The sequence below is a fragment of the Rhinopithecus roxellana genome, chromosome 6 (genome assembly GCF_007565055.1).
Source record: "Rhinopithecus roxellana isolate Shanxi Qingling chromosome 6, ASM756505v1, whole genome shotgun sequence".
Taxonomy (NCBI): Eukaryota; Metazoa; Chordata; class Mammalia; order Primates; family Cercopithecidae; genus Rhinopithecus; species Rhinopithecus roxellana.
The window spans coordinates 15,699,545-15,724,784 of NC_044554.1; the positions used below are offsets into that span (position 1 = coordinate 15,699,545).

General features: G+C 41.3%; 1 protein-coding gene across 3 annotated transcripts in view; it reads left to right on the forward strand.

Moving 5' to 3' along the window:
- SLC26A5 (solute carrier family 26 member 5) overlaps window positions 1–25,240 on the forward strand; it is a 90,446-nt gene that overhangs the window by 40,585 nt on the left and 24,621 nt on the right. Inside the window, exons 9-19 of one of the 3 annotated variants that reach the window (XM_010377624.2) lie at window positions 4,439–4,521; window positions 9,628–9,775; window positions 10,665–10,778; window positions 11,896–11,973; window positions 12,973–13,068; window positions 13,286–13,392; window positions 20,660–20,729; window positions 21,896–21,988; window positions 22,990–23,097; window positions 23,748–23,948; window positions 24,703–24,757. In XM_010377624.2, coding sequence (XP_010375926.1) covers window positions 4,439–4,521; window positions 9,628–9,775; window positions 10,665–10,778; window positions 11,896–11,973; window positions 12,973–13,068; window positions 13,286–13,392; window positions 20,660–20,729; window positions 21,896–21,988; window positions 22,990–23,097; window positions 23,748–23,948; window positions 24,703–24,757 — 1,153 coding nt within the window. The remainder of the gene's footprint in view (window positions 1–4,438; window positions 4,522–9,627; window positions 9,776–10,664; window positions 10,779–11,895; window positions 11,974–12,972; window positions 13,069–13,285; window positions 13,393–20,659; window positions 20,730–21,895; window positions 21,989–22,989; window positions 23,098–23,747; window positions 23,949–24,702; window positions 24,758–25,240) is intronic. The other 2 variants (XM_010377625.2, XR_004057842.1) reach the window with 2 other exon arrangements.

Consider the following 25,240-nt stretch of genomic DNA (forward strand, 5'->3'; position numbering starts at 1 on the left):
CAGGACCAGGCGAATTCACAGCCGAATTCTACCAGAGGTACAAAGAGGAACTGGTACCATTCCTTCTGAAACTACTCCAAACAATAGAAAAAGAGGGAATCCTCCCTAACTCATTTTATGAGGCCAGCATCATCCTGATACCAACACCTGGCAGAGACACAACAACAAAAAGAAAATTTCAGGCCAACATCCCTGATGAACATCGATGCAAAAATCCTCAAAAAAATACTGGCAAACTGAATCCAGGAGCACATTAAAAAGCTTATCCACCATGATCAAGTCAGGTTCATCACTGGGATGCAAAGCTGGTTCAACATACACAAATCAATAAACATAGCCCATCACATAAACAAAACAAACCACGATTATCTCAATAGATGCAGAAAAGGCCTTCGAGAAAATTCAAAAACTAAAAACTCTCAAATGAGGTATTGATGGAACATATCAAAATAATAAAAACTATTTACAACAAACCCACAGCCAATATTATACTGAATAGACAAAAACTGGAAGCATTCCCTTTGAAAACCAGCATGAGATGAGGATGCCCTCTCTCACTACTCCTATTCAACATACTATTGGAACTTCTGGCCAGGGCAATCAGGCAAGAGAAAGAAATAAAGGGTATTCAAATAGGAAGAGAGGAAGTCAAATTGTCTCTGTTTGCAGGTGACATGATTGTATATTTAGAAAACCCCATCATCTCAGCCCAAAGCCTCCTTAAGCTGATAAGCAACTTCAGCAAAGTCTCAGGATACAAAATCAATGTGCAAAAATCACAAGTATTCGTATACACCAAAAATAAACAGCCAAATCGTGAGTGAACTCCCATTCACAATTGCTACAAACAGAATAAAATACCTAGGAATCCAACTTACAAGGGATGTGAAGGACCTCTTCAAGGAGGACTACAAATCAGAGAGGACACAAACAAATGGAAAAACATTCCATGCTAATGGATAGGAAGAATCAATATCGTGAAAATGGTCATACTGCCCAAAGTAATTTATACATTCAATACTATCCCCATCAAGCTACCATTGACTTTCTTCACAGAATTAGAAAACACTACTTTAAATTTCGTATGGGACCAAAAAAAGGCCCACATAGCCAAGACAATCCTAAGCAAAAAGAACAAAGCTGGAGGCATCACGCTACCTGACTTCAAACCATACTACAAGTCTACAGTAACCAAAACAGCATGGTACTGGTACCAAAACAGATATATAGACCTGTGGAACAGAACAGAGGCCTCAGAAATAACGCCACACATCTACAACCATCTGATCTTTGACAGACCTGACAAAAACAAGCAATGGGGAAATGATTCCCTATTTAGTAAATGGTGTTGGGAAAACTGACCAGCCATATGCAGAAAACTGAAACTGAACCCCTTTCTTACACCTTATACAAAAATTAACTCAAGATGGATTAAAGACTTAAACGTTAAGACCTACAACCATAAAAACCCTGGAAGAAAACCTAGACAGTACCATTCAGGACATTGGCATGGGCAAAGACTTCATGACTAAAACAAAAAAAGTAATGGCAGCAAAAGCCAAAATTGACAAATGGAATCTAATTAAACTAAAGAGCTTCTGCACAGCAAAAGAAGCTATCAGCAGAGTGAACAGGCAGCCTACAGAATGGGAGAAAATTTTTGCAATCTGTCCGTCTGACAAAGGGCTAATATCCAGAATCTACAAGGAACTTAAACAAATTTACAAGAAAGAAATAACCCCATCAAAAAGTGGGCAAAGGATATGAATAGACACTTTTCAAAAGAAGACATTTATGCAACCAACAAACATAAAAAAAACTCATCATCACTGGTCATTAGAGAAATGTGAATCAAAACCATAGTGGGATACCATCTTATGCCCGTTAGAATGGTGGTCATTAAAAAATCAGGAAACAAGGCCGGGCTCGGTGGCTCAAGCCTGTAATCCCAGCACTTTGGGAGGCCGAGACGGGCGGATCACGAGGTCAGGAGATCGAGACCATCCTGGCTAACACGGCGAAACCCCGTCTCTACTAAAAAATGCAAAAAACTAGCCGGGCGAGGTGGCGGGCGCCTGTGGTCCCAGCTACTCCGGAGGCTGAGGCAGGAGAATGGCGTAAACCCGGGAAGCAGGGCTTGCAGTGAGCTGAGATCAGGCCACTGCACTCCAGCCTGGGCGACAGAGCAAGACTCCGTCTCAAAAAAAAAAAAGTCAGGAAACAACAGATGCTGGAGAGGGTGTGGAGAAATAGGAATGCTTTTACGCTGTTGGTGGGAGTGTAAATTAGTTCAACCGTTGTGGAAGACAGTCTGGCGATTCCTCAAGGATTTAGAACTAGAAATACCATTTGACCCAGCAATCCCATTACTGGATATATACCCAAAGGATTATAAATCATTCTATAAAGACGCATCCACATGTGTTTATTGTAGCACTATTCACAATAGCAAAGACTTGGAACCAACCCAAATGCCCATCAATGATAGACTGAATAAAGAAAATGTGGCACATATATACCATGGAATACTATGCAGCCATAAAAAAGGATGAGTTGCTGTCCTTCATAGGGACATGGATGAAGCTGGAAACCATCATTCTCAGCAAACTAACACGGGAACAGAAAACCAAACACCTCATGTTCTCACTCGCAAGTGGGAGTTGAACAACGAGAACACATGGACACAAGGAGGGGAACATCACGCACTAGAGCCTGTCCATGGGTGGGGGGCATGAGGAGGGATTGCATTAGGAGAAATACCTAATGTAGATGATGGGTTGATGGGTGCAGCAAACCACCATGGCACGTGTATACCTATGTAACAGACCTGCACGTTCTGCACATGTATCCCAGAACTTAAAGTATAACAAAATAAAAAATTTAAAAATGTAAAAAAATGAAGAGTATAGGTGTCTGATCCAAATTATAGCAAAAAGTTCTAGCTATGAAAACAACTGGCTGGTGTAGCTTGCAAGGAAGCCAATACCTTCAAACTTTTTCTTTTTTTCAGTCTTGTCTATATGGCATTAGTACCTTTTAACAAGCAAAACAAAACAAAATATATCTCTAACAGTTTCAAAACCTCTTCTCTCACTGGGGCTAGGCATAGAGTTCCCGTTTTGACTTGGAGTACAGCAAAAGGTTCTGAGCACCCTTGCGAGGGAAAGAAGTCAGGCAAGCCTCAATTATGAAGTAAATGACACAGCTTGCCTCTCCTGCTTCGGGTTACTAAATCTGTTTCCTAGATTCCCTTTAAAGACTTTTCCATGCTTCCCAGGGTAATGGTTTCCCAGAATTCTAGAAAGTTTAGGGACAGCATCTGTATGACTCCCTCTAAGTGTCAAATTTATTTTTTATTATAAAAATATTTTTTGAGTTTTGCATTCAATTTTATAATACATCTATTTGTGTTGATAAGAAAACAATGGTTTAAATTACTTACCACTGTATAAAATTAAAGCTCCAGGAGCTTAAGCCATATATATTGTGTAGATTTAAATATTCGAGGCACTCCCCTAGTTAGAGATGCACAAAAAATGCAATTAAGGGTGATGAAAATAATTGTCTTCAACAGAAAAGGATCCTTCCATCAAAAGAGCCAGAATCCCCCATGCCCCTGGTCTCCCAGGCTGCTGTTTCTGATAATAAGCTTACCTTATTATTTGTTTCCTGCAGTGGCCCTCCTCAGGAGGGACTGGCTTCCTTCTCTGGCCAGCTCTGATTTCTTCTCTGTTGGGTAACTCTCTCAGAAAGCTCTATAGGCAATAATTCCTGAGCAAATTGCTATCTCACCTTTTGTTATGTTTCTCTTGTAACTCATTAGGGATTATACTTTACACCCCAAGTAAATCTATGCCCTGCCAATCCAGGATGGCCTTATGTACCGTGACCATCTGTTTGATATACAGTTCTACCCTGACTTTGTAGCTGAAATGGGAGGAGACAGCTATGGGTTGCTGCTGGGGCCCTATCGCCACACTTGGGGCTGCTGTCCTGGAAACAGGATCACCAGGAGGATTCTAAATCCAGATGTACATTTTGTAATCATACAGTGTCATTTTACCACCCTCAAAGTACAGAGTTAAATGTCCTTTATTTATAACGTTGTGGCCAGAGACTCATTTCACCACCCTAAAGGTAAGGTCAACATTTAAAAGGCTTTATGACCTTTTTCTGTTGCAGTCAACTAGCCAGACACCTCAGTGTAGAAAAGGACAAAGCATGAGGAAAATTCCAGGTCATAAACTGTAGAGTTCATTTTAATTATGTAGGGTGGGTCATTAAGAGAAGTTAGAATTGTTGAAGCTAATGGTAATTCTTTTTAAATCTGAATGTTAAAAGTGAGAATAGATTTGACTTGACTAACATATTTGAAGCTGATTTTTGCAGTATTTGAACATTCATCTCTAAAGGTGCATTTGGATTTGTGTCTTTTTAGGTGGTAATGGGAACTGGCATTTCAGCTGGGTTTAACTTGAAAGAATCATACAATGTGGATGTCGTTGGAACACTTCCTCTAGGGTAGGAAAGTAGTTTTAAGTAACCATGTGACTGAAATAATCAATGGATCTATTGCCTCTAACTCTTACTTTAGTACTCTTGCAATGAAAAGTAATCATTGGGTGCATTTTATTTTTAGTATTATTGTAGTAAAAAACACATAACAAAATTTTGTCTAAACCTTTTTTTTTTTTTTTTTTTTTTTGAGACGATATCTCGCTCTGTCACCCAGGCTGTAGTGCAATGGCACTGTCTCGGCTCACTGCAACCTCCGTCTCCCGGGTTGAAGCGATTCTCCTGCCTCAGCTTCCCAAGTAGCTGGGATTACAGGCGTGTGCTATCACACCCAGCTAATTGTTTTTTTTTAGACGAAGTCTCATTCTGTCACCCAGGCTGGAGTGCAGTGGCGCGATCTCAGTTCGCTGCAAGCTCCACCTCCTGGGTTCACGCCATTCTCCTGCCTCAGCCTCCCCAGTAGCTGGACCTATAGGCTCCCGCCACCACGCCCAGCTAATTTTTTGTATTTTTAATAGAGACGGAGTTTCACCATGTTAGCCAGGATGGTCTCAATCTCCTGATCTCGTGATATGCCCGCCTCAGCCTCCCAAGTGCTGGGATTATAGGCGTGAGCCACCGCGCCCGGGTAATTTTTGTATTTTTATTAGAGACGGGGTTTCTCCATGTTGGCCAGGCTGGTCTCAAACTGCTGACCTCAGATGATCCGCCCACCTCAGCTGCCCAAAGTGCTGGGATTACAGGTGTGAGCCACTGCGCCCAGCTTTTTTTTTTTTTTTTTTTTTTGAGACTGAGTCTCACTCTGTTGCCCAGGCTAGAGTGCAATGGCACAATCTCGGCTCACTGCAACCTCTGCCTCCAGGGTTCAAGTGATTCTCCTGCCTCAGCCTCCTCAGTATCTGGAATTACAGGTGTATGCCACCACACACGACTAATTTTTGTATTTTTAGTAGAGACAGGGTTTCACCATGTTGGCCAGGCTGGTCTCGAACTCCTGACCTCAAGTGATCCACTCAGCTCAGCCTCCCAAAGTGCTGGGATTATAGGCATGAGCCACCGTGCCCAGCCAATCTTAATCAATTTTAAGTGTACATTTTAGTAGTGTTAAATATATTCCCATTATTGTAAAACAGATCTCCAGAACTTTTTCACCTTGCAAATCTATAACTCTGTACCCCTTAAACAAGAACTTCCTCTTTTCTTCTTCCCCCAGCCCCTACTAACCACCATTCATCTTTCTGTTTTTATGAATTTGACTTCTCTAGATCCCTCATGTAAGTGGAATCATACAGCATTTGTCTTTTTGTGACTGGCTTATTTCAGTTAGCATAGTGTCTTCAGAGTTTGTCGATATTGTAGCATATGACAGTATTTTCTTCCCTTTTTAAGGCTGAATAATATTCCATTGTGGATATATACTGTATTTTATTTCTCCGTGCATCCATTGATGAGCATGTGGGTTGCCTTTACCTTTTGGCTATTGTGAATATTCCTGCTGTGGATATGGGTGTGCAAATACGTCTTTGAGACCTTTCTTTCAGTTCTTTTGGGTATATACCTGTAAGTGGGATTGCTGGATCTGTTTTTACTTTCTTGAGAGCCTTTCATACTGTTTCCCATAGCAGTTATACCATGTTACAATCCCACCAATAGTGGCAAGTGGTTTTCTGTTTTCTTTTGTTTTCCTAAATTGAATAGTTTTAAAAATCTCTCCTTGAGTGACATAGGATTTAAGAGCAAAACAACCTAAATCCTAGCCTGCCGCATACTAGCTGTGTGACACTTATCTTCTCAAAGCCTCATTTCCTCACCTGCCAGGTGGGCGTGGTAATTAGTGCTTATCTCAAGGGCAGTTGTGAGAACTACAGGAGATAATGCATGGAAGGCAGTGAGCGAACACCTGAACACACAGCATTCAAGTCATGTTAATTACTTATTAGTAATGGGTTCTAAGACTGTTATTTCAATGAGTTTTTAGTTTCTAATCATGTTACTTCTTTGCTTCATCTTTATTATCTAACTGTACATTTTAAAAACATATTGGCCGGGCATAGTGGTAGACGCCTGTAATCCCAGCACTTTAGGAGGCCAAGGCAGGCGAATCACGAGGTCAGGAGTTCCAGAACAGCCTGGCAAACAGGGTGAAACCCCGTCTCTAGTAAAAATACAAAAATTAGCTGGGTGTGGTGGCAGGCGCCCCTAGCTACTTGGGAGGCTGAGCAGGAGAATCACTTGAAACCAGAAGGCAGAGGTTGCAGTGAGCCAAGATCACGCATGCCATGGCACTCTAGCCTGGACAACAAGAGTGAAACAGCATCTCAAAAAGAAAAAAAAAAAAAAAAATATATATATATATATATATCTACTTGTCATTATAATTTTTACTTAATACCTTCCTTCTCCTATTGCATTGTACTCAAACATACTGCTTCCCTTCTATATGTGACAGCTTAACTTTAAAAAAAAAAAAAAAAGACTACATTTCTGGAAATTGGCTACCCAGAAACCTTATCTTTCTGGAACATTGCCCAAAACCAAGTAGGTAACAAATACCTACCTACCTATCTACATACAATCATACCATTTCAGTTACCTGTGAGTCTTATTGCTCCACTGATAACAGACTACCCCAAAACAGTGACTTAAAACAGCCGCCATTAATTTGCTCATAATTATTTAGTCTAGGTTAGGCTCAGTTGGGTGGTTCTTTGGCAGGTCTCACTTGGGGTTTTTTATGCATCTGCAGATGTCTGCAGGTGTGACTAGTGTTGGAGGATCCAAGAGGGCTTCACTCACATGTCTGACACTTAAGCTGGAGTGACTGGAACAGGTGAGGGCTGGCTGGCATCTTCTCTACAAGTGGTATCTTCAGCAGCATTGCCAGACCTCTTTACATGGGGGCTCAGAGCAACAGGAAAGAAAAGCAGAGAATTTACCAGGCCTCTTAAGGCACTCATACAGCATTACTTCCACCACATTCTGTTGCTCAAAGCAAATCATGAGGCCAGCCCAGATATAGCTGGAGGGGAAACAGATTCCACATCTAGATTGGGGGAGTGTCATGCACATGTAATTACGTATGGGAGGAATGGAAGCAAACTACCACACTTCTATGTACACATACATACACATATAAATGCATCTCCTATAGACAAGCAGGTTCTTCGTGGTTTTGTCATACTTGGTAGATGAGCAGTGCATTTTGCAGTGCCCAGAAAGTGACAGTTGACTATTAAAGATCCCAATCATAGCACTGTATCCTGTTTTCTTGTTTGTTTGTTTACTTTCCTTAACTCATTCCAAAATATGTCCTTTTCTTATATTCTTATTCCCTTAGGCCCAAACCTGCTCCTAGGCCTTCCCTCTTAGTTCATGCCTGTGCAGCAAAGAGCAGGGAAGGACAACAGATTTTATAGTCAGACCCCCCAGGTTTGACTCCCTGCTCCATTTTGGGAAAATCACTTAACGTCTGTCAAAATCCATTTATTCACCTATAAATTGGGATAATAGTGGAACCTATGTAATGGGAGTGCTGTGAGGAAAAATGAGACGACTTATGTAAAGTATGTAGCAGGTAAACTCACCTTAATAGACACTAGGTTCCTTTCCCTTTCTTCCTCTCTTTCCTTACTCCATGACGTGAAACATCCCTTCTGTCACTGCGCTATGACATAGTAAGAGAAATAGCTGTAGACACTAGGTTCCTTTCCCTTTCTTCCTCTCTTTCCTTACTCCATGACGTGAAACATCCCTTCTGTCACTGCGCTATGACATAGTAAGAGAAATAGCTGTAGCCAAGCAGGTTCTTCATGGTTTTGTTGTACTTGGTAGATGAGCTGCTTGTCCTTGTATAAGTTGCTGAACCCCACTATGCCTCATTTTCTTCATCTGTAAAATTATAATGGTGCCTAGTTCACCGGGCCATTGAAAATAATTAAATGGGCCGGGCACGGTGGCTCAAGCCTGTAATCCCAGCACTTTGGGAGGCCGAGACCATCCTGGCTAATACGGTGAAACCCTGTCTCTACTTAAAAATACAAAAAACTAGCTGGGCGACGAGGCGGGCGCCTGTAGTCCCAGCTACTCGGGAGGCTGAGGCAGGAGAATGGCGTAAACCCGGGAGGTGGAGCTTGCAGTGAGCTGAGATCCGGCCACTGCACTCTAGCCTGGGTGGCAGAGCAAGACTCCGTCTCAAGAAAAAAAAAAAAAAAAAAAAAAAAAGAAAGAAAATAATTAAATGAGCACAGAACCTGGCAAAGAGAAGGCACGTAATGAATGCTTGTTATTGTAATAATTATAATTATTAGTATCAGTTAAGTTATTGCTATTATTGTTTAGCCCAATGCCTTGAATTGGAGCAGAATGTCTGAAAATCCCTATTGCCCCTTCCCCCATAACATTCTAGGGAATCCCTATTCTGTTTCTTTAGGATAAGGATCCCAGACTACAAGTATGTACCACAAAAACTGGGTTCTCCATTGTGGGATTCCAGGAGTCATACTTTTGTCTCCTCCAAATTCAAAAGATTCCTAGGTGACACCCAAGGAGTATAGTCTTCTGCTGCTTCCTTCCCGTGTTACAAACTCAGCTAATTGGTTAGAAAAAAAAAAAAAGGAAGAGGTAGCAGATTCAGAGTCCTTACATCAGATGACAAGGGGGAGAAGTATGGGGTGCCTAGCATTGCCAGGACATTAATTTTCCTCTAAGGTAGCCCTTAGACTATGCTCCTCCCCATGCTAGGACTTGGGTTCAGATGCCTGGTGGCATCTGAGCACATTGCTGACCCTCTCTTCTTCCTGCTTTCTGTGTCTTACTTACACTTGCCATTAGGGTGCCATGAGGTATGAGGTTACTCCTTTTATAAATAAAACGGCATCTGATGTCTTCTGATAACCCATCCAGGTAGAAAGCTGCACTCTGCAGTTTGACCCTGAAAAGATCCTCTCTGTGTCAAGGAGGGCCCTCCTTTTTGCTAACCAGAGCAAATAATTACCCAAACATTGATCACCTCATTTGCAGATAATGCCCCCCTAAAATGCTTCCCTGCAGTCGCAGGGTTTTTTTCTTTGCCTTGTGGTCACAACACAAGTTAAAATCAGCTTGACTTTTCAGGCTGCTACCTCCAGCCAATCCGGACACCAGCCTCTTCCACCTTGTGTACGTAGATGCCATTGCCATAGCCATCGTTGGATTTTCAGTGACCATCTCCATGGCCAAGACCTTAGCAAATAAACATGGCTACCAGGTTGACGGCAATCAGGTAAAGATAATCAGTTTCCTGCAGATGTTTCATAGCAGTGTAATCACCAACGTCGGTTGTGGAAGGCACAAGAACTAATCTATCTTGGTAGAAAAACTTTTTTTACTAGGTGATTGATGTATCTGAAGCATGTATTTATTCAACCTGTAATGTTATCCCTATTCTTAAAGCTCACAGCTTAGAATTAAATGTTTTTCCAGGGCATTTTTGCTCCCCAGGAAGGCTTATCTTTGTTCATTAAACGTTGGGTATATGAATCATCACTAACTCCACAATATTCTCTTTGTCACCTACTTTATAACACAGCCATAGATGAGGTATTTAATCCAAACACTGTGACCTATAATGTTGATGTAACAATGTCTATTTCAATACCTTATGTATTCTAAGGAGAAACTAGATGCTCCACATTCATCTGAGATGCAGTTGTCAAACTAGAAATACCCAAAGTAAACCTAAGAGCAGGACTCGCCCCAGGAAGACACTGGCATGTATTCATTGGTGAGCAATAGCCCAGGCATTAAAAAGATGCCAAGAGTCCTATACAACAGTAACTTTCTCTTCAGCAATAAAAATAGTTTATCCCTTTTTGTGCAGTTTTCTTCTTAAGCATTAAGAAGATTTTGTAGAGGATGTGTTTGGAAAGAAGGAGGCTAAGCAGGGAGGCCCAGCATTTATCTCTGACAAAATAAAAATTCAGTGTTTCTTCCCCCCCACTATAAAATATGCCATAATTCCTATTTTGAACTCATGCTAAACAAATTCTTACATCTGAAGGGAAAATGAAGAGATAGACTGTAGTGCTGACAATGTGTATTAAATGGGCTATTATGCTTTTTTTCCTGAAGAATGACCTATCTCTTTTTTGTTTTGTTTCTACATGGAAAAGGAGCTCATTGCCCTGGGACTGTGCAATTCCATTGGCTCACTCTTCCAGACCTTTTCAATTTCATGCTCCTTGTCTCGAAGCCTTGTTCAGGAGGGAACTGGTGGGAAGACACAGGTGTGTACATAACAGGCCTCTAAGACCTGGTGATATGGGTGGTAATTAAATTTTAATCTTTTGATTATATTCTGAACCCAAACAAAGCTACTCTGCCTGCAGATCCATGCTCCAGTGAGCTGTATAGTGAATCAGAGAAAGGCATGATTGGTTGAAGTGAATCACAAGGAACTGAATCTATAGGAAAGAGGTATATTCTCCAGTTAAATTGGAAAGTTATGCAACGCTCGGCTAACAGTAAACCTCAAAGTTCAGACATGGGATGTTGTTCATGAAAGCCTGAGACTGAGTGTGGGCAGTATGCCAGCACCATCCAGTAGAACTTTCCACAGTGATGGAAATGTTCAATATCTGCACTGTCCAATATGGCAGCCACTAGCAACATATGGCTCTTGAGCACTTGAAATGTGGTTAGTTTGACCAAGACCTGACTTTTAATTTTTAAAAATGTAAATGGCCGGCAGGGTGCAGTGGCTCACGCATGTAATCCCAGCACTTTGGGAGGCCTAGGCGGGCGGATCACGAGGTCAGGAGATCGAGACCATCCTGGCCAATATGGTGAAACCCCGTCTCTACTAAAAATACAAAAATCAGCTGGGCATGATGGTGGGCGCCTGTAGTCCCAGCTACTCGGAAGGCTGAGACAGGAGAATCGCTTGAACCCGGGAGGCAGAGGTTGCAGTGAGCCGAGGTTGCACCACTACACTCCCTCCTGGCAACAGAGTGATACTCTGTCTCAAAAAAAAAAAAAAAAAAAAATGAAATGACTACATGTGGCTACTGGCTCCCATATTGGACAACAGACACTTATCTGAACTCTTCTGGTGGCCCTTGTGGGTCTCAGATTGACACCAGACATCTTTCCCCCACCTCTGGAAAGGGCATTTTAATTAGGATATTTCAGCATTTCAGCTTCCATTTAAAAGCCATAAGAAGAACCAAAACTTCAGAGAGGGAGTGGGATGGAGCTATAAGTATGTAGTGGTTTAGCTGACTTATTTGAATGCTTATTTTCTTGATCTTCCCATAGTAATTATCAAAAGAATAAAACCAACTTACGCCCTGCCTCTTATTCAAGTCTCCTAAAAGCCCCTTCCGTGTGTCTTCTCTCATTCAGCTTGCAGGTTGTTTGGCCTCATTAATGATTCTGCTGGTCATATTAGCAACTGGATTCCTCTTTGAATCATTGCCCCAGGTGTGTATAATGTGGACTTGGGTGGAGTTTTTTTATGTGTAGAGATTTTGCTATTTTATTTGTTTATGTTTTTATGGCTATATTAGGGTTATTTACTGTAACCCTCACAGGATGGCATGAGAAAGGGCCAAGGCTAGGACCACAATCCTGCTCTGTAACCTACTTACAGCTGCCTGCAGGACCTGGGGAAAGCCATCTTAACTCCTCTGATTCTCAGTTTCCTTATCTGCAACGTCAGAGTTTGGACTGCTGATACGTGCAGTTTTCTTGAACGTCCCTTCTCTCTTTGACCTTCTATGACCTTATACTTTCATAAAAAAATCTGAGATGGCCTACACTCATGATGATACATTTAATCTAGTAGAGATCAGAAACCATATAGAGTAGAGAAGATCATAATGTAGAAAGACCATAGGTGAAATAATTCCTTGAGTACCAAGTTTAGTTCTGAACCTCTTGGCCACCATGCAGGTTTGCTATTAGGATATCAGACTGATTTCCGGCCGGGTGCGGTGGTTCACACCTGCAATTGGCATTTTGAGAGGCCGAGGCGGGCGGATCACCTGCAGTTAGGAGTTCAAGACCATCCTGGCCAATATGGTGAAACCCTGTCTCTACTAGAAATACAAAAATTAACTGAGTGTGGTGGCATGTGCTTGTAGTCTCAGCTACTCTACTCAGAAGGCTGAGGCAGGAGAATTGTTTGAACCTGGGAGGCAGAGGTTGCAGTGAGCCAAGATTGCACTACTGCACTCCAGCCTGGGTGACAGAGCAAGACTTCATCTCAAAAAAAAAAAAAAAGACTGATTTTCCAAGGTCCCTTTTAGCTAACCAGGTCCTGAAAATCCAGGTGTCCATGGCTTCAAAGCTACCATCAGTGCCATATAGGAAGTGAGTAGGGAGAAGACATGGGGAGGACAGCAGGAGGACAGTGAGGAACCAGCAAAGGGCACTCTGTGGACCCAAGAGGAGAGGCATGGGGGATGTGCTCTGTTTCAGGCTGTGCTGTCCGCCATTGTGATTGTCAACCTGAAAGGAATGTTTATGCAGTTCTCAGATCTCCCCTTTTTCTGGAGAACCAGCAAAATAGAGCTGGTAAGTAACAAAGGTGATGGCTGTTAATATGTCATAGAGCAAATATGATTATGCTAAGAAAAATGTGAGAAAGATAAGTTAATGCAGTTGTTATGTGCAGTATCCAGTTAGGCAAGGTAAAAGTAGCATGAGTATGTGCACAGTTAGTTGCGTGTTTACCTCTTGTGGGATGTTTAATTAACATGGTTCTTCATCGAGCCTTCTGTCTTTTGCTTAGACCATCTGGCTTACCACTTTTGTGTCCTCCTTGTTCCTGGGATTGGACTATGGTTTGATCACCGCTGTGATCATTGCTCTGCTGACTGTGATTTACAGAACACAGAGGTGAGTGCCCAGATTTGAATGGGTGTGAATATCCCGGCAGAGATTACAATGTTGACTTTAAGTGTAGACCAAAGTTTAAGTTGGTAAAAGTGGAGCCCTTTGATGATTTCTAGTTAGTGTGAGAGGGAGCTGTAACACTCATGTAGCCTGTTGACTAAATGAACAAAATGCGAATTAAAAAATTCCATATAATTTTGCCAAATGCTCTACTGTGTCACAATTTATGCTCCCATCAATTGTTATGTTAAAAGAGCCTAATTTCCATCATTGTTTCTGCCATTCCCAGTCTAGTGCTATGCAGGTTTATTTACCCTCTTGCAATTTGTTTTGGCACCAGGTACTGATACCTGGCATAGGTTTCAATGACATGAAGCAAACTCTGACACCAAGTTATCATATGCAGTCCTTCCATTGTCCTTTCCTCCATCCTGAACCACTATCCCCTGTTATCTCTTCTCCCTAGTAGGAAGCTGAGCCCACTAGGCAAAGTATAAAATAACTTTTGAAGAAATATGGTTGGGCACAGTGGCTCATGCCTGTAATCCCAGCACTTTCGGAAGCCAAGGCAGGCAGAACACTTGAGGTCAGGAGTTCAAAACCAGCCTGACCAACATGGTAAAACCCCATCTCCACTAAAAATACAAAAAAATTAGCCAGGTGTGGTGGTGTGCACCTGAAATACCAGCTACTTGGGAGATTGAGGCAGGAGAATTTCTTGAACCCAGGAGGTGGAGGTTGCAGTGAGCCAAGATTGAGACACTGCACTCCAGCCTGGGCAACATAGCAAGACTCTTTATGGGCTGGGCGTGGTGTCTCACACCTGTAATCCCAATTCCAGCACTTTGGAAGGCTGAGGTGGGAGGATCACTTGAGGCCAGGACCAGCCTGGCCAACATAGCAAAACTCTGTCTCTACCAAAAAACAAAAACAAAAACTTTTTATGATAAATCACCATAAAGGTGAAAAGGAAACATTGTCATAGAAATAGCCTGGACTGGCCAGGTGCAGTGGCTTTTGCCTGGAATCCCAGCACCTTAGTGGGCAGATTATGAGGCCAGCAGTTTGAGACCATCCTGGCCAACATGGTGAAACCCCAGCTCTACTAAAAATACAAAAAATTAGCTGGGTGTGGTGGCGTGCACCTGTAATCTCAGCTACTTGGGAGGCTGAGGCAGGAGAATCGCTTGAATCCGGAAGGCAGAGGTTGCAGTGAGTTGAGTTCGTGCCATTGCACTCCATCCTGGGCAACAAGAGCAAAACTCCATCTCAAAAAAAGTTTAAAAATAAAATAGAAATAGCCTGGACTTTAGTCAGGTCCTGGCAGCACCTCTGTGAGCTCTATGATTTTGTATACCTCTCAGAGCCTGTTTCTGCATCTGTAAAATGGGACTAATACTTTCTACCTTGTATAGTTACAATAAGGTTTAAATGACAAGGCCTACAAACAGCCAGCACAGTGCCTGAGAAGTGCCACACACTCTCCCAATGCTAGTGCCCTTCCTGCTTTCACACAGGGAAATGAAAATGAAGCTAGTGTGTTTTGCCTGTGGTTGCAAATCACATGAAATCTTCAAGTTGTGACTGTGGTGTGTTGAAAGGGCACTTTATGAGGATGTTGACCCCTTATCTGCAGGATGTCAGGATGCTCCCTACCCTCAAGGGTAGGAAATGAGCTCTTTCATCTTCACAAATGACATAACAGAAAAATGTTAAGAATATGTGGGATTCTAAACTCAAGATAAGAATTTAACTACTTTTAATAACAAGTTCCAATACTGTTGCCCATATTTATCTAAAAGAAGTGTTTCCCATTTTTATAAAGAACATTATTAGTATATATAAGAGTTCTTTATCTCAGAACTTTGGTGAACATTATGGTTTTAAAATATCTGTAACTTTTGGCCAAGTGTGGTGTCTCACTCCTGTAATCCCAGGACTTTGGGAGGCTGAGACAGGCAGATCAGTTGAAGTCAGGAGTTCAAGACCAACTTAGGCAACATGGCAAACCCTCATCTCTACTAAAATTACAAAAGTCAGCCAGGCATGGTGGCGGGCGCTGCAGTTTGGGCTGGGCACAGTGGCTGACACCTGTAATCCAAGCACTTTGGGAGACTGAGGCAGGTGGATCATTTGAAGTCAGGTGTTCAAAACCAGCCTGGCCAACATGGTGAAACCCCGTCTCTACTAAAAATACAAAAAAAAATAGCTGGGTGTGTTGGCGCACACCTGTAATCCCAGCTATTGAAGAGGCTGAGGCAGGAGAATCGCTTAAACCTGAGAGACTGAGGTTGCAGTGAGCCAAGATCACACCACTACACTCCAGCCTGGATGTGAAAGAGTAAGAGCCCATCTCAAAAAAAAAATAAAAAAGCTCCAATTTGGGCAACCTGGTAAAACCCCATCCATACCAAAAGTACAAAATATTAACCGGGCATGGTGGTGCACACTGTGGTCCCAGCTACTTGGAGGGCTGAGGTGGAAGGATCACTTGAGCCTGGGGGGCAGAGGTTGCAGTGGCAGGTGTACTGGGGAGGCTGAGGCGGGAGAATGGTGTGAACCCAGGAGGCAGAGCTTGCAGTGAGCCGAGATTGTGCCACTGCACTCCAGCCTGGGCGACAGAGCAAGAGTCTGCCTCAACAACAACAACAACAATAAAAAGAGAGACAAATCACATCGTTCTGCAGATAGTTCCTGAACTCGGGCACTTGCAAGTGTTATAAATGTGACAGAGGTTCAGCTTCTGCCCCCCAAAGCTTACAATTTGGTTAGCATTATAAAATTTAAAAAATTGTAATTTCACTAAATAGATACTTGTTGAGGCCTATTATATTCCCAGGGAGATGCTAGACTCTAGGGACAGTGCAGTATATAAGATATGGTCCTTCCCCTCAAAGGTTGCATTGTCCTAAGGATGACAAACACGTTATCATGATGATGGTGTTAAAAAGGACAATGAAGTAAGAATGGCACAAATTATTATAATTACTTATGTGCCTGGCTTTGTGCAAAGATCAATGCTTTATGTCGTTTCATATAATCTTATAACCCAATGACAATCAGCAACCCTGTTTCACAGATGTGGATGCTGAAGTCTAGAATGATTGGGTAACTTGCCCAAGATCACAGTACGTGGTGAGGCAATGACTCAGATGTGAGTTTTTACAAATCCAGAAGCTGACTCAATCAGCATTTTTTTTTTTTTAAGACAAAATCATGCTCTGTCGCCCAGGCTGGAGTGCAGTGCTGTGATCTCAGCTCACTGCAACCTCCACCTCCCGAGTTCAAGCAGTTCTCTGCCTCTGCCTCTGCCTCATCCTCTTGAGTAGCTGGGATTACAGGCACCTGCCACCATGCCCAGCTAATTTTTTGTAATTTTTGTAGACAGGGTTCCACCATCTTGGCCAGGCTGGTCTTGAACTCCTGACCTCGTGATCCACCTGCCTCAGCCTCCCAAAGTGCTGGAATTACAGGCATGAGCCACCGCTCCTGGCCTCAATCAGCATTTTATAATCCGTCTTCAAAAAAATTAAAATATAGGCCAAACACAGTGGCTCATCTCATGCCCCTAATCCTAGCAATTTGGGAGGCCAAGGCAGGAGGATTGCTTGAGGCCAGGAGTTTGAGACCCGCCTGGACAACATAATGCGACCCTGCCTCTACCAAAAAAAAAAAAATTATTTTTTATGTTATTATTTTTAGAGACAGAGTTTTACTTTGCCACATGGGCTGCAGTGCAGTTGCACGGTCACAGCTCACTGCCACCTTGAATTCCTGGGCTCAAGGGATCCTCCCATCTCAGCCTCCCATGATGGGCACACACCATCACACCTGGCTAATTTTTAAATTTTTTGTAGAGATGGGGTCTCACCATCATGCTCAGGCTGGTCTTGAACTCCTGGGTTCAAGTGTTCCTCCCACCTCAGCCTCCCAAAGTGCTGGGATTACAGGTGTCAGACTTTGCACCCAACCTACAAAATTTTTTCTTTAATTTGCAAGGTGTAGTGGTGCACACCTATAGTCCCAGCTACTCAGGAGGCTGAGGCACAAGGATCACTGGAGCCTAGGAGTTCAATGCTACAGTGAGCCATGATCAGGCCACTGCATTCCAGCGTGGGCCACAGAACAAGATCCCATCTCTAAAAAAGAAATAAGCAAATAATAAAACAAAAGTAAATTTTTAAAGACTTAGAATACACAGAAGTGCCTCAACAGGTGTAAGCAAGGTACAGTGTGATAAGCATAAGAAATGCCAAATAAAACGCCATGGGATTTCATTAAAAGAGACTTTCTTGCTCTTGATGTCATTAGGGAAGTAGTGAGGACTTGGCCTTCATTGGGAGCGATAGTATTGCAGAAATGGTGTGCCAGGGCACTGCAGATCATCAGGAAGGCCTGTTCATCTTCTACATTTGAAATCCTCATCCTTTGAGGCCCAGTCAGAGACCTCAACTTCCCCTGTGTACCCACAGCAACACTCTGATCCTTCCCCAGCACTTTGCATGTGTCCATCTCAGCTAGTTGTGTACTTGTGATCCATGTGCCCATCCCCTGCTCTGCCTCCCCTGCGGCACTGGATTGCAACACATGGACAGCACTTTGAGTCTCTTAGAGGTTTTCTCATAATCGCAAACTCAGCTGAGAGCCTTGGCTCCTTATCTACAGTATCAGTCCTCAGAACCATATTTGTCCACAGATATCACTAGACTGTGAGCATCTTGTCTGTAAAAGTGATGTTCCTGGAGTCTAGTACCAGGCACATCATTTGTGTTCTCTGAATGCTTATGGAGGGAATCTATACAGCAAAACAGCTAACACTTGTGTGGTATATTCTGATTTACTAAGTACTTTGACATTCATGTTAAGAAGCACCAGGACATAGTAGCAAAACTGTGGAATGTCAAATCAAAGACCTTGAGCCATATTCTGGCTCTGCCAAGCTTTCTCACCTTGAACAACTCACTTAACCCCACTGAGCCTCAGTTGCTCATTTACATGATGGCAGGATTGTTAATAATGTTAACTATTATTATAATATTATTAATAGTGCCCAGTAGCATTGTTCAAAGGATATAATAACAGGTGTTCAAGATGTATCTGTCATTATTACAGTATCTAATTTGAGCCAGATGGTCCTACAAAGAGTTAGGAATTAGGGGTGGGCACAGTGGCTCATGTCTGTCTGTAATCCTGACACTTTGGGAGGCCGAGGTGGGTAGATGACTTGAGGTCAGGAGTTCGAGACCAGCCTGGCCAACATGATGAAACCTCGTCTCTATTAAAAATACAAAAATTAGCTGGGCGTGGTGGTGCACACTTGTAATCCCAACTACTTGGTAGGCTGAGTCAGGAGAATTGCTTGAACCCAGGAGGTAGAAGTTGCAGTAAGCCAAGATTGCACCACTGCACTCCAGTCTGGGCAACAGCAACAGAATAAGACTCTGCCTCAAAAACAAAAAAAAAGAAAGGAATTAGGACTCTCAAAAAATAATGTTTAAAATCCATTCAGACTAAATTAAGAAAACTTCTATGCTAATTTGAGATTTTCATTTTCTCCCCATGCCCTCAATTGACTACTCCCCTACCATGAGTCAGTGATTCTTGCTAATAACAAGCAAAAATTCCCTCTCCTACTTTAGAGTTAGAGCAGAAGGACAGTTCTGTCTACTGAGTGGCATGAGGAGAACTTGTGTTACATATATCCCTGGCATAACTTGAACTCTACGAAATTCAGTGTTGCCTCCACCTTTAAATGCCTGAGTCTTTTGTCCTGACCAGATCATATTTGTGGTATGGTGTTGCAGGGAGGGGAGGTATAGGGTGTGTGATATGCATTGTGTATGTGGTGTAAGGTATACATGATGTGTGTGTGTGTGTGATGTTATATGTGAGGTGTATGTGATACTTGTATAAGTGCGTGATGTGTATGTATGTGTATTGTGTGTGTGTATGCATGTGTGTGGTGTGTATTGTGTCTCGCATGAAGGTTGTATATGCAGGTGTGTATGTATGTGGGATGAAGGTTGTATATGCAGGTGTGTATGTGTGTGTGTATGTGGGTGTGTGTGTGCGTGGTATGAAGGGTATGTGGTGTGTGTATTGTGTATGGTATTGTGTGTGGCATGTAGTGTGGGGGGTATGTATGCATGTGTGTGCATGTATGTGTATTGTCTGTGTAGTGTGTGCATGTGTGTGGTGTGTATGCATGTATGTGTGTGGTGTGCGTATTATATATTGCATGTGTGGTATGTATGCATGTGTGTGTGTATATGTATGTAGGGGTGTGTGTGGTGTGAGGTATATAGTATGTGTGTATTGTGTATGGTATTGTGTGTGCCATGTAGTATGTGTGTGTTTTGTATGCATATGTGGATGTGTATGCATGGTATATGGTGTGATTGTGTATACTGTGTATGTGTGGTGTGTGTGTATTGTGTGTCTTTGTGTGTGGTGTGTATGCATTATGTGTAAGTATTTGTATTGTGCATGTGTGTGTGGTGTGTATGCATTGTGTGTATGTATGTGTGTAGTGTATATACATTATGTATAGATGTGCATATTGTGTATGTGTGGTATGTGGAGTGTGTATACATTGTGTATTGTGTATGTGTGTGGGAGCATGTGTGTGGTATGAGGTGTATGTGGTATGTGTGTATTGCACATGTATGGTATGTATGTGCATGGTGTGTATGCATGTGGGGTGTGTGCATTGTGTAGTATATATATGGTGTGTATGACGTGTATATGTGTAGTATATTATGTGTATATTGTGTGTGACATGAAGTATGTATGTATGGTGTGTGTACATTGTATGTGTGTATATGCATGTGGGGGGTATTGTGTATTATACATGTGGTATGTATGCATGTGTGTATGTATATGTGTGGTATATCATGTAATTGTGTATTCTGTATGTGTGGTGTGTGTTTATTGTGTGTATATGTGTGTGTGGTATGTATGCATTGTAAGTGTGTGTATTGTGTATGTGTGTGGTGTGTGAGGTAGGTATTGGGATGTGTATGTGTAGTATGAGATGTACATGGTGTGTGCGTATCATGTGTGGTATGTATGTGTGTGGCATGTGATGTGTATGTGGTGTGAGGTGTGTGGGGTGTGTTAGGCTTGGAATGGCACTGGGGACGTAATATGTAAGGATCAAGCATTTCCAAATGCACTAGCAAACCCCAACCTGACATAAACATACACAACCTCCTGTTGAAATCACACGCTGTGCCTCAACACAATGGTATTTAACACTCTCTGTCTTCAGTCCGAGCTACAAAGTCCTTGGACAGCTTCCTGAAACGGATGTGTATATTGATATAGGCGCATATGAGGAGGTAGGACCTTTTTCTATCATTTAAAAAGGTTGTAAGCATGTGATGTGCTTGGCTAAGCTGTTTTTACTGTTTTTAGCCAGGACAAAAAGTAGGGATAAGGTGGGAGACATAGTGGTCAAAGTCTGAGCTTTGATCTACTGTATGGATTCAAGTTTATAATTTATACTCTGCATTAACTACTCAATTTCCAATATTTATTTTTCCTCATTTTTTAATGGGAATAAGTATATATTGTGGAAATTAAAGTATATATTTATACGGTATTGAAACTGAAAGGATGGTTTGTGTATGCATGGTTTTTTTCTGATGAATGTAAACCAATGGTAAAATAATTTTAACCATGTAAAATGTAGATGGTGGGGCTGTGGAATTCTCCCACTTCATTTTAATGGTTAAAATTATGGCTTCAGATTTCCTTGATTTTGAATGTTCTTTTCTTCTGTGGAATCTCAAAAAGATTTTTACAAAATCTTTTAAAACTAGTTTTGTCTGTCTGTCTTGTCTTACACTTGGGAAGAAATTCTCAGACTCACTCTAAGGTATTAAAAAATGAGGTAACAAAAATCACTCTAAGGTAAAGGTGTTAGAATTGCTATTTTTTTCCTCGATCCAGAGAATTATATGCAGGATTACTTGTTTCCAGCCTGCCTCCCAGAGTTCCACGAGGGTTCTTGATAAAATATTCACTCAGTTTCACTTGTGTCCATTTAGGATCCTTCCTGCGTCTGTGAATCAAAGCAGTGTAAACCTCTGTTCATTTTATTTGCCTGCCTCTCACAGTCTGGGCAGCAGCCTTCCATCTCCTGTCCATTTTCTTTTCTGTTTTTGAGTATTTTTCAGTTTCTTCTTTGTGTTTAATGGTAAAAGTAAAACAAAGACTGACTTTTAAAACAAATGGAAAGATGTGCATGTTTAAAAGGTCTCTGTCAGTTCTCTTCAGAGCATGAGTAGATAAGAGTGACTTTTTTTTTCTTTTTTTATCTGTGTGTGTGTGTGTGTGTGTGTGTGTGTGTGTGTGTGTGCTAGAGTGACACTGTTTTAGCTAAGCCCTGAAAAGTAGACCTTAGCAACTTCTCCATTCATTTTCTATTTGGAGTAGGGAGGCTATGCAGTTTTCATTCTGAAATATTTCCATGTGTTAAATTCAGCAATATTTTACTCTTCAGGTGAAAGAAATTCCTGGAATAAAAATATTTCAAATAAATGCACCAATTTACTATGCAAATAGTGACTTGTATAGCAATGCATTAAAACGAAAGGTGAGTCTTGAGAAATTATTTCTGAGGATGGGATTTGTGGGTTGACAGGGATATAAGGATCACTAGAATACCCTTGTATATACTATTTCATTTTCGCTTTGTTTCTGTCTTTTATTGTAGTAAAAGATACGTAACATAAAATGCACTATTTTAAACATTTTCAAAATATACAGTCCAGTGGGTGGTGGCATTAAGTACATAAACATTGTGCAGCCGTCACCATTGTTCATTCTCTCTTATCATATATATATATATATAACTTTTCAAAAAAAATTTAAGAAAAAGTGAGAAAATAATTTCAGGTTTCTTACTCTTGGGATCATATAGATTCCTATGGTCATGTTTAGAACTCAACCCTACACCACCCAGTATATAGGAAAACCTCCCTATCAACCCACAGAGTCTCTTAAATATAACAACCTGACAGATCTGAGCCTGATAAAGACTGCTCTAAAAATTATCTTTTTTTTTTTTTTTTTTTTTTTTTTTTTTTTTTTTTTTTTTTTGAGACGGAGTCTGGCTCTGTCGCCCAGGCTGGAGTGCAGTGGCCAGATCTCAGCTCACTGCAAGCTCCGCCTCCCAGGTTCACGCCATTCTCCTGCCTCCGCCTCCCAAGTAGCTGGGACTACAGGCGCCCGCCTCGTCGCCCGGCTAGTTTTTTGTGTTCTTTAGTAGAGACGGGGTTTCACCGTATTAGCCAGGATGGTCTCGATCTCCTGACCTTGTGATCCGCCCGTCTCGGCCTCCCAAAGTGCTGGGATTACAGGCTTGAGCCACCGCGCCCGGCCAAAATTATCTTTAATACTTTAGTTTCTGGTTGTCTTGAATAACGACTGAGAATAAGAAAGGCTACTAATGCCTCTGAGGGAAAAGCAGTGCAAGGGTTGGGGTGATAACCTGACACAGAAAGCTGTTAAATGGGGAGATTTGAAAGGGAGTGGCATTGGGGTGGGTCTCGGAGCGCCATGAAGTGATTTTGCTTATGTTGCTCTGCTGTGAAGACTGGAGTGAACCCAGCAGTCATCATGGGAGCAAGGAGAAAGGCCATGCGGAAGTATGCTAAGGAAGTCGGAAATGCAAATATGGCCAACGCGACTGTTGTCAAAGCGGTGAGTGGTCTTTTCATTGAAATGTTCCCTTCTGTCTTGTTCTTCAGTGCCCTCCATCTTTACTCATGACTCAAGTTTAAACACAGTACGAAGTTACTAAAAGAGGAAGGTTTAGAAACCACCCAAGTATCCTCTATATTTTATAGGCACCTGATAAGGTCAGTTATGAGGATGTTTCTGAAAAAAGTAGGGAAAACATCATTTTAAAAAATAAAAATGAGGCAGTACCTTAACAGATTTTACCATTAGCACTTTGTCGTAGATTTATTCAGCTGATAGTTTAAAAAGCTCAAAGGCTGGCTTTTGCTGTTCAGGCATGCTAATGTGTGACCCGTCGTACTAAAGTTAATGGAACTATTTTAGAAGTTAGCGGCAAATGGATAGATAACTGAGGAGAGTGGATTTTGTTGGACAAGAAAAAAAAAAGAGGAGAAGGAAAAAGAGAAAATAAATTGAGTTAAAATGGAAAGTTATACATACATCCTTTTTTTGTTCAGTTACAAGGCTGGAATATGACAAATATTTTACAAGGGGTCTGGTAGAGTCAGTAGCTTAAGAATACAAGAGTGGATTTTCCATTATAAATCTTTCTCACAACCAGAAATGTGAGTTGTTCATAGAATTCTGATTTGGTTTAATTTTTGACACAGGATGCAGAAGTAGATGGAGAAGATGCTACCAAGCTGGAAGAAGAGGATGGTGAAGTAAAATATCCCCCAATAGTGATCAAAAGCACATTTCCTGAAGAAATGCAAAGATTTATGCCCCCAGGGGATAACATCCACACTGTCATTTTGGATTTCACTCAAGTCAATTTTATTGATTCTGTTGGAGTGAAAACTCTGGCAGGGGTAAGCATCCTCTTGAACGAGTCATTTAACACCTCTATGTCCAATGTCATACTATCAGCAAAATCAGGGAGGTGGACTAGGCTTTCTTCTTAACTCTTAAAATTCTCTTCTGTTGCCGTTTATCACCTTTTGATTATGGAAAATTTCAAAAATATATAGAAGTAAAGATTTTAGTATATTGAACCCCCACGAACTATCACTCAGTTTCAACAATTATCAACTTATGGTCAATCTGGTTTCCTTTATAGCTGAAATCCACTTTCTCTTCTTTTATTTTGAAACATGTCCCAGTAATAACATCATCTGTAAATATTTTAATATCTATTGCTATAAGAAGATTCGTTTTAGAAAACATTGCTGTAATATGCTGGGCTACTAGGGAGGCTGAAGCAGGAGGATTGCTGAGCTCAGGAGTTCAAGACCAGCATGAGTAAAATAGTGGGATGCTGTCTCTTAAAAAAAATTGTTTATAATTTTAAAATTATAATATTTTTAAGTTAATATAATAGTTTTATTATACTTAAGTAAAATTTAACAGTATTTTTGCTACCCCTTATTATCACTGCCCACATAAAAAGCAAAAGAAATACAAAATTATTTTTAATTGATTAGCTCAAAATACATCATTATTGAAGCACAGTAGCTCAAGTGAATGAATTAGAGTGTCTTCTATCACTGGAAAACAATGGTAAAAAGAGACTTTCATCTGGCACAGAGTAAAGAGAAACTAAACTTTATTTCAACATTATTACAGATTGTAAAAGAATATGGAGACGTTGGTATATATGTATACTTGGCAGGATGCAGTGGTGAGTATACCTCTAAGATGGGGTGAAGTTTAAAATTTCAGTTTTTTTTCTCTTATTTAAACAATTGCACTTGGAAATGTCCTGAATTTTAATTATTTTACAAAAATGAAAATTATTCCTCTGAAAAATCACTCTAAAGCCAGCTTTGAAATTAGCCACATGGAGGCATTCATATTACAAGTTACTTGTGACAACCTCATGAACTGGAGTTGGATGAAAGGAGCCAAGAAGCCATCGTTTATTATAGTATTAATGGCTGCTATAAATATAGTAATTATAATATATACATTACTACAGTAACAATTATCTAATGGCTGCCATAAACAGTTACATATAATCATTCAAGTTGCTTGTTTGTCCAATGGTTTGGGAATACTTTGCCTGCTATTTTTGTTTTATATTATATTTTGGTTAAAACAGTGCTTGAGGCCAGGTGTGGTGGCTCACACCTGTAATACCAGCACTTTGGGAGGCCAAGGCAGG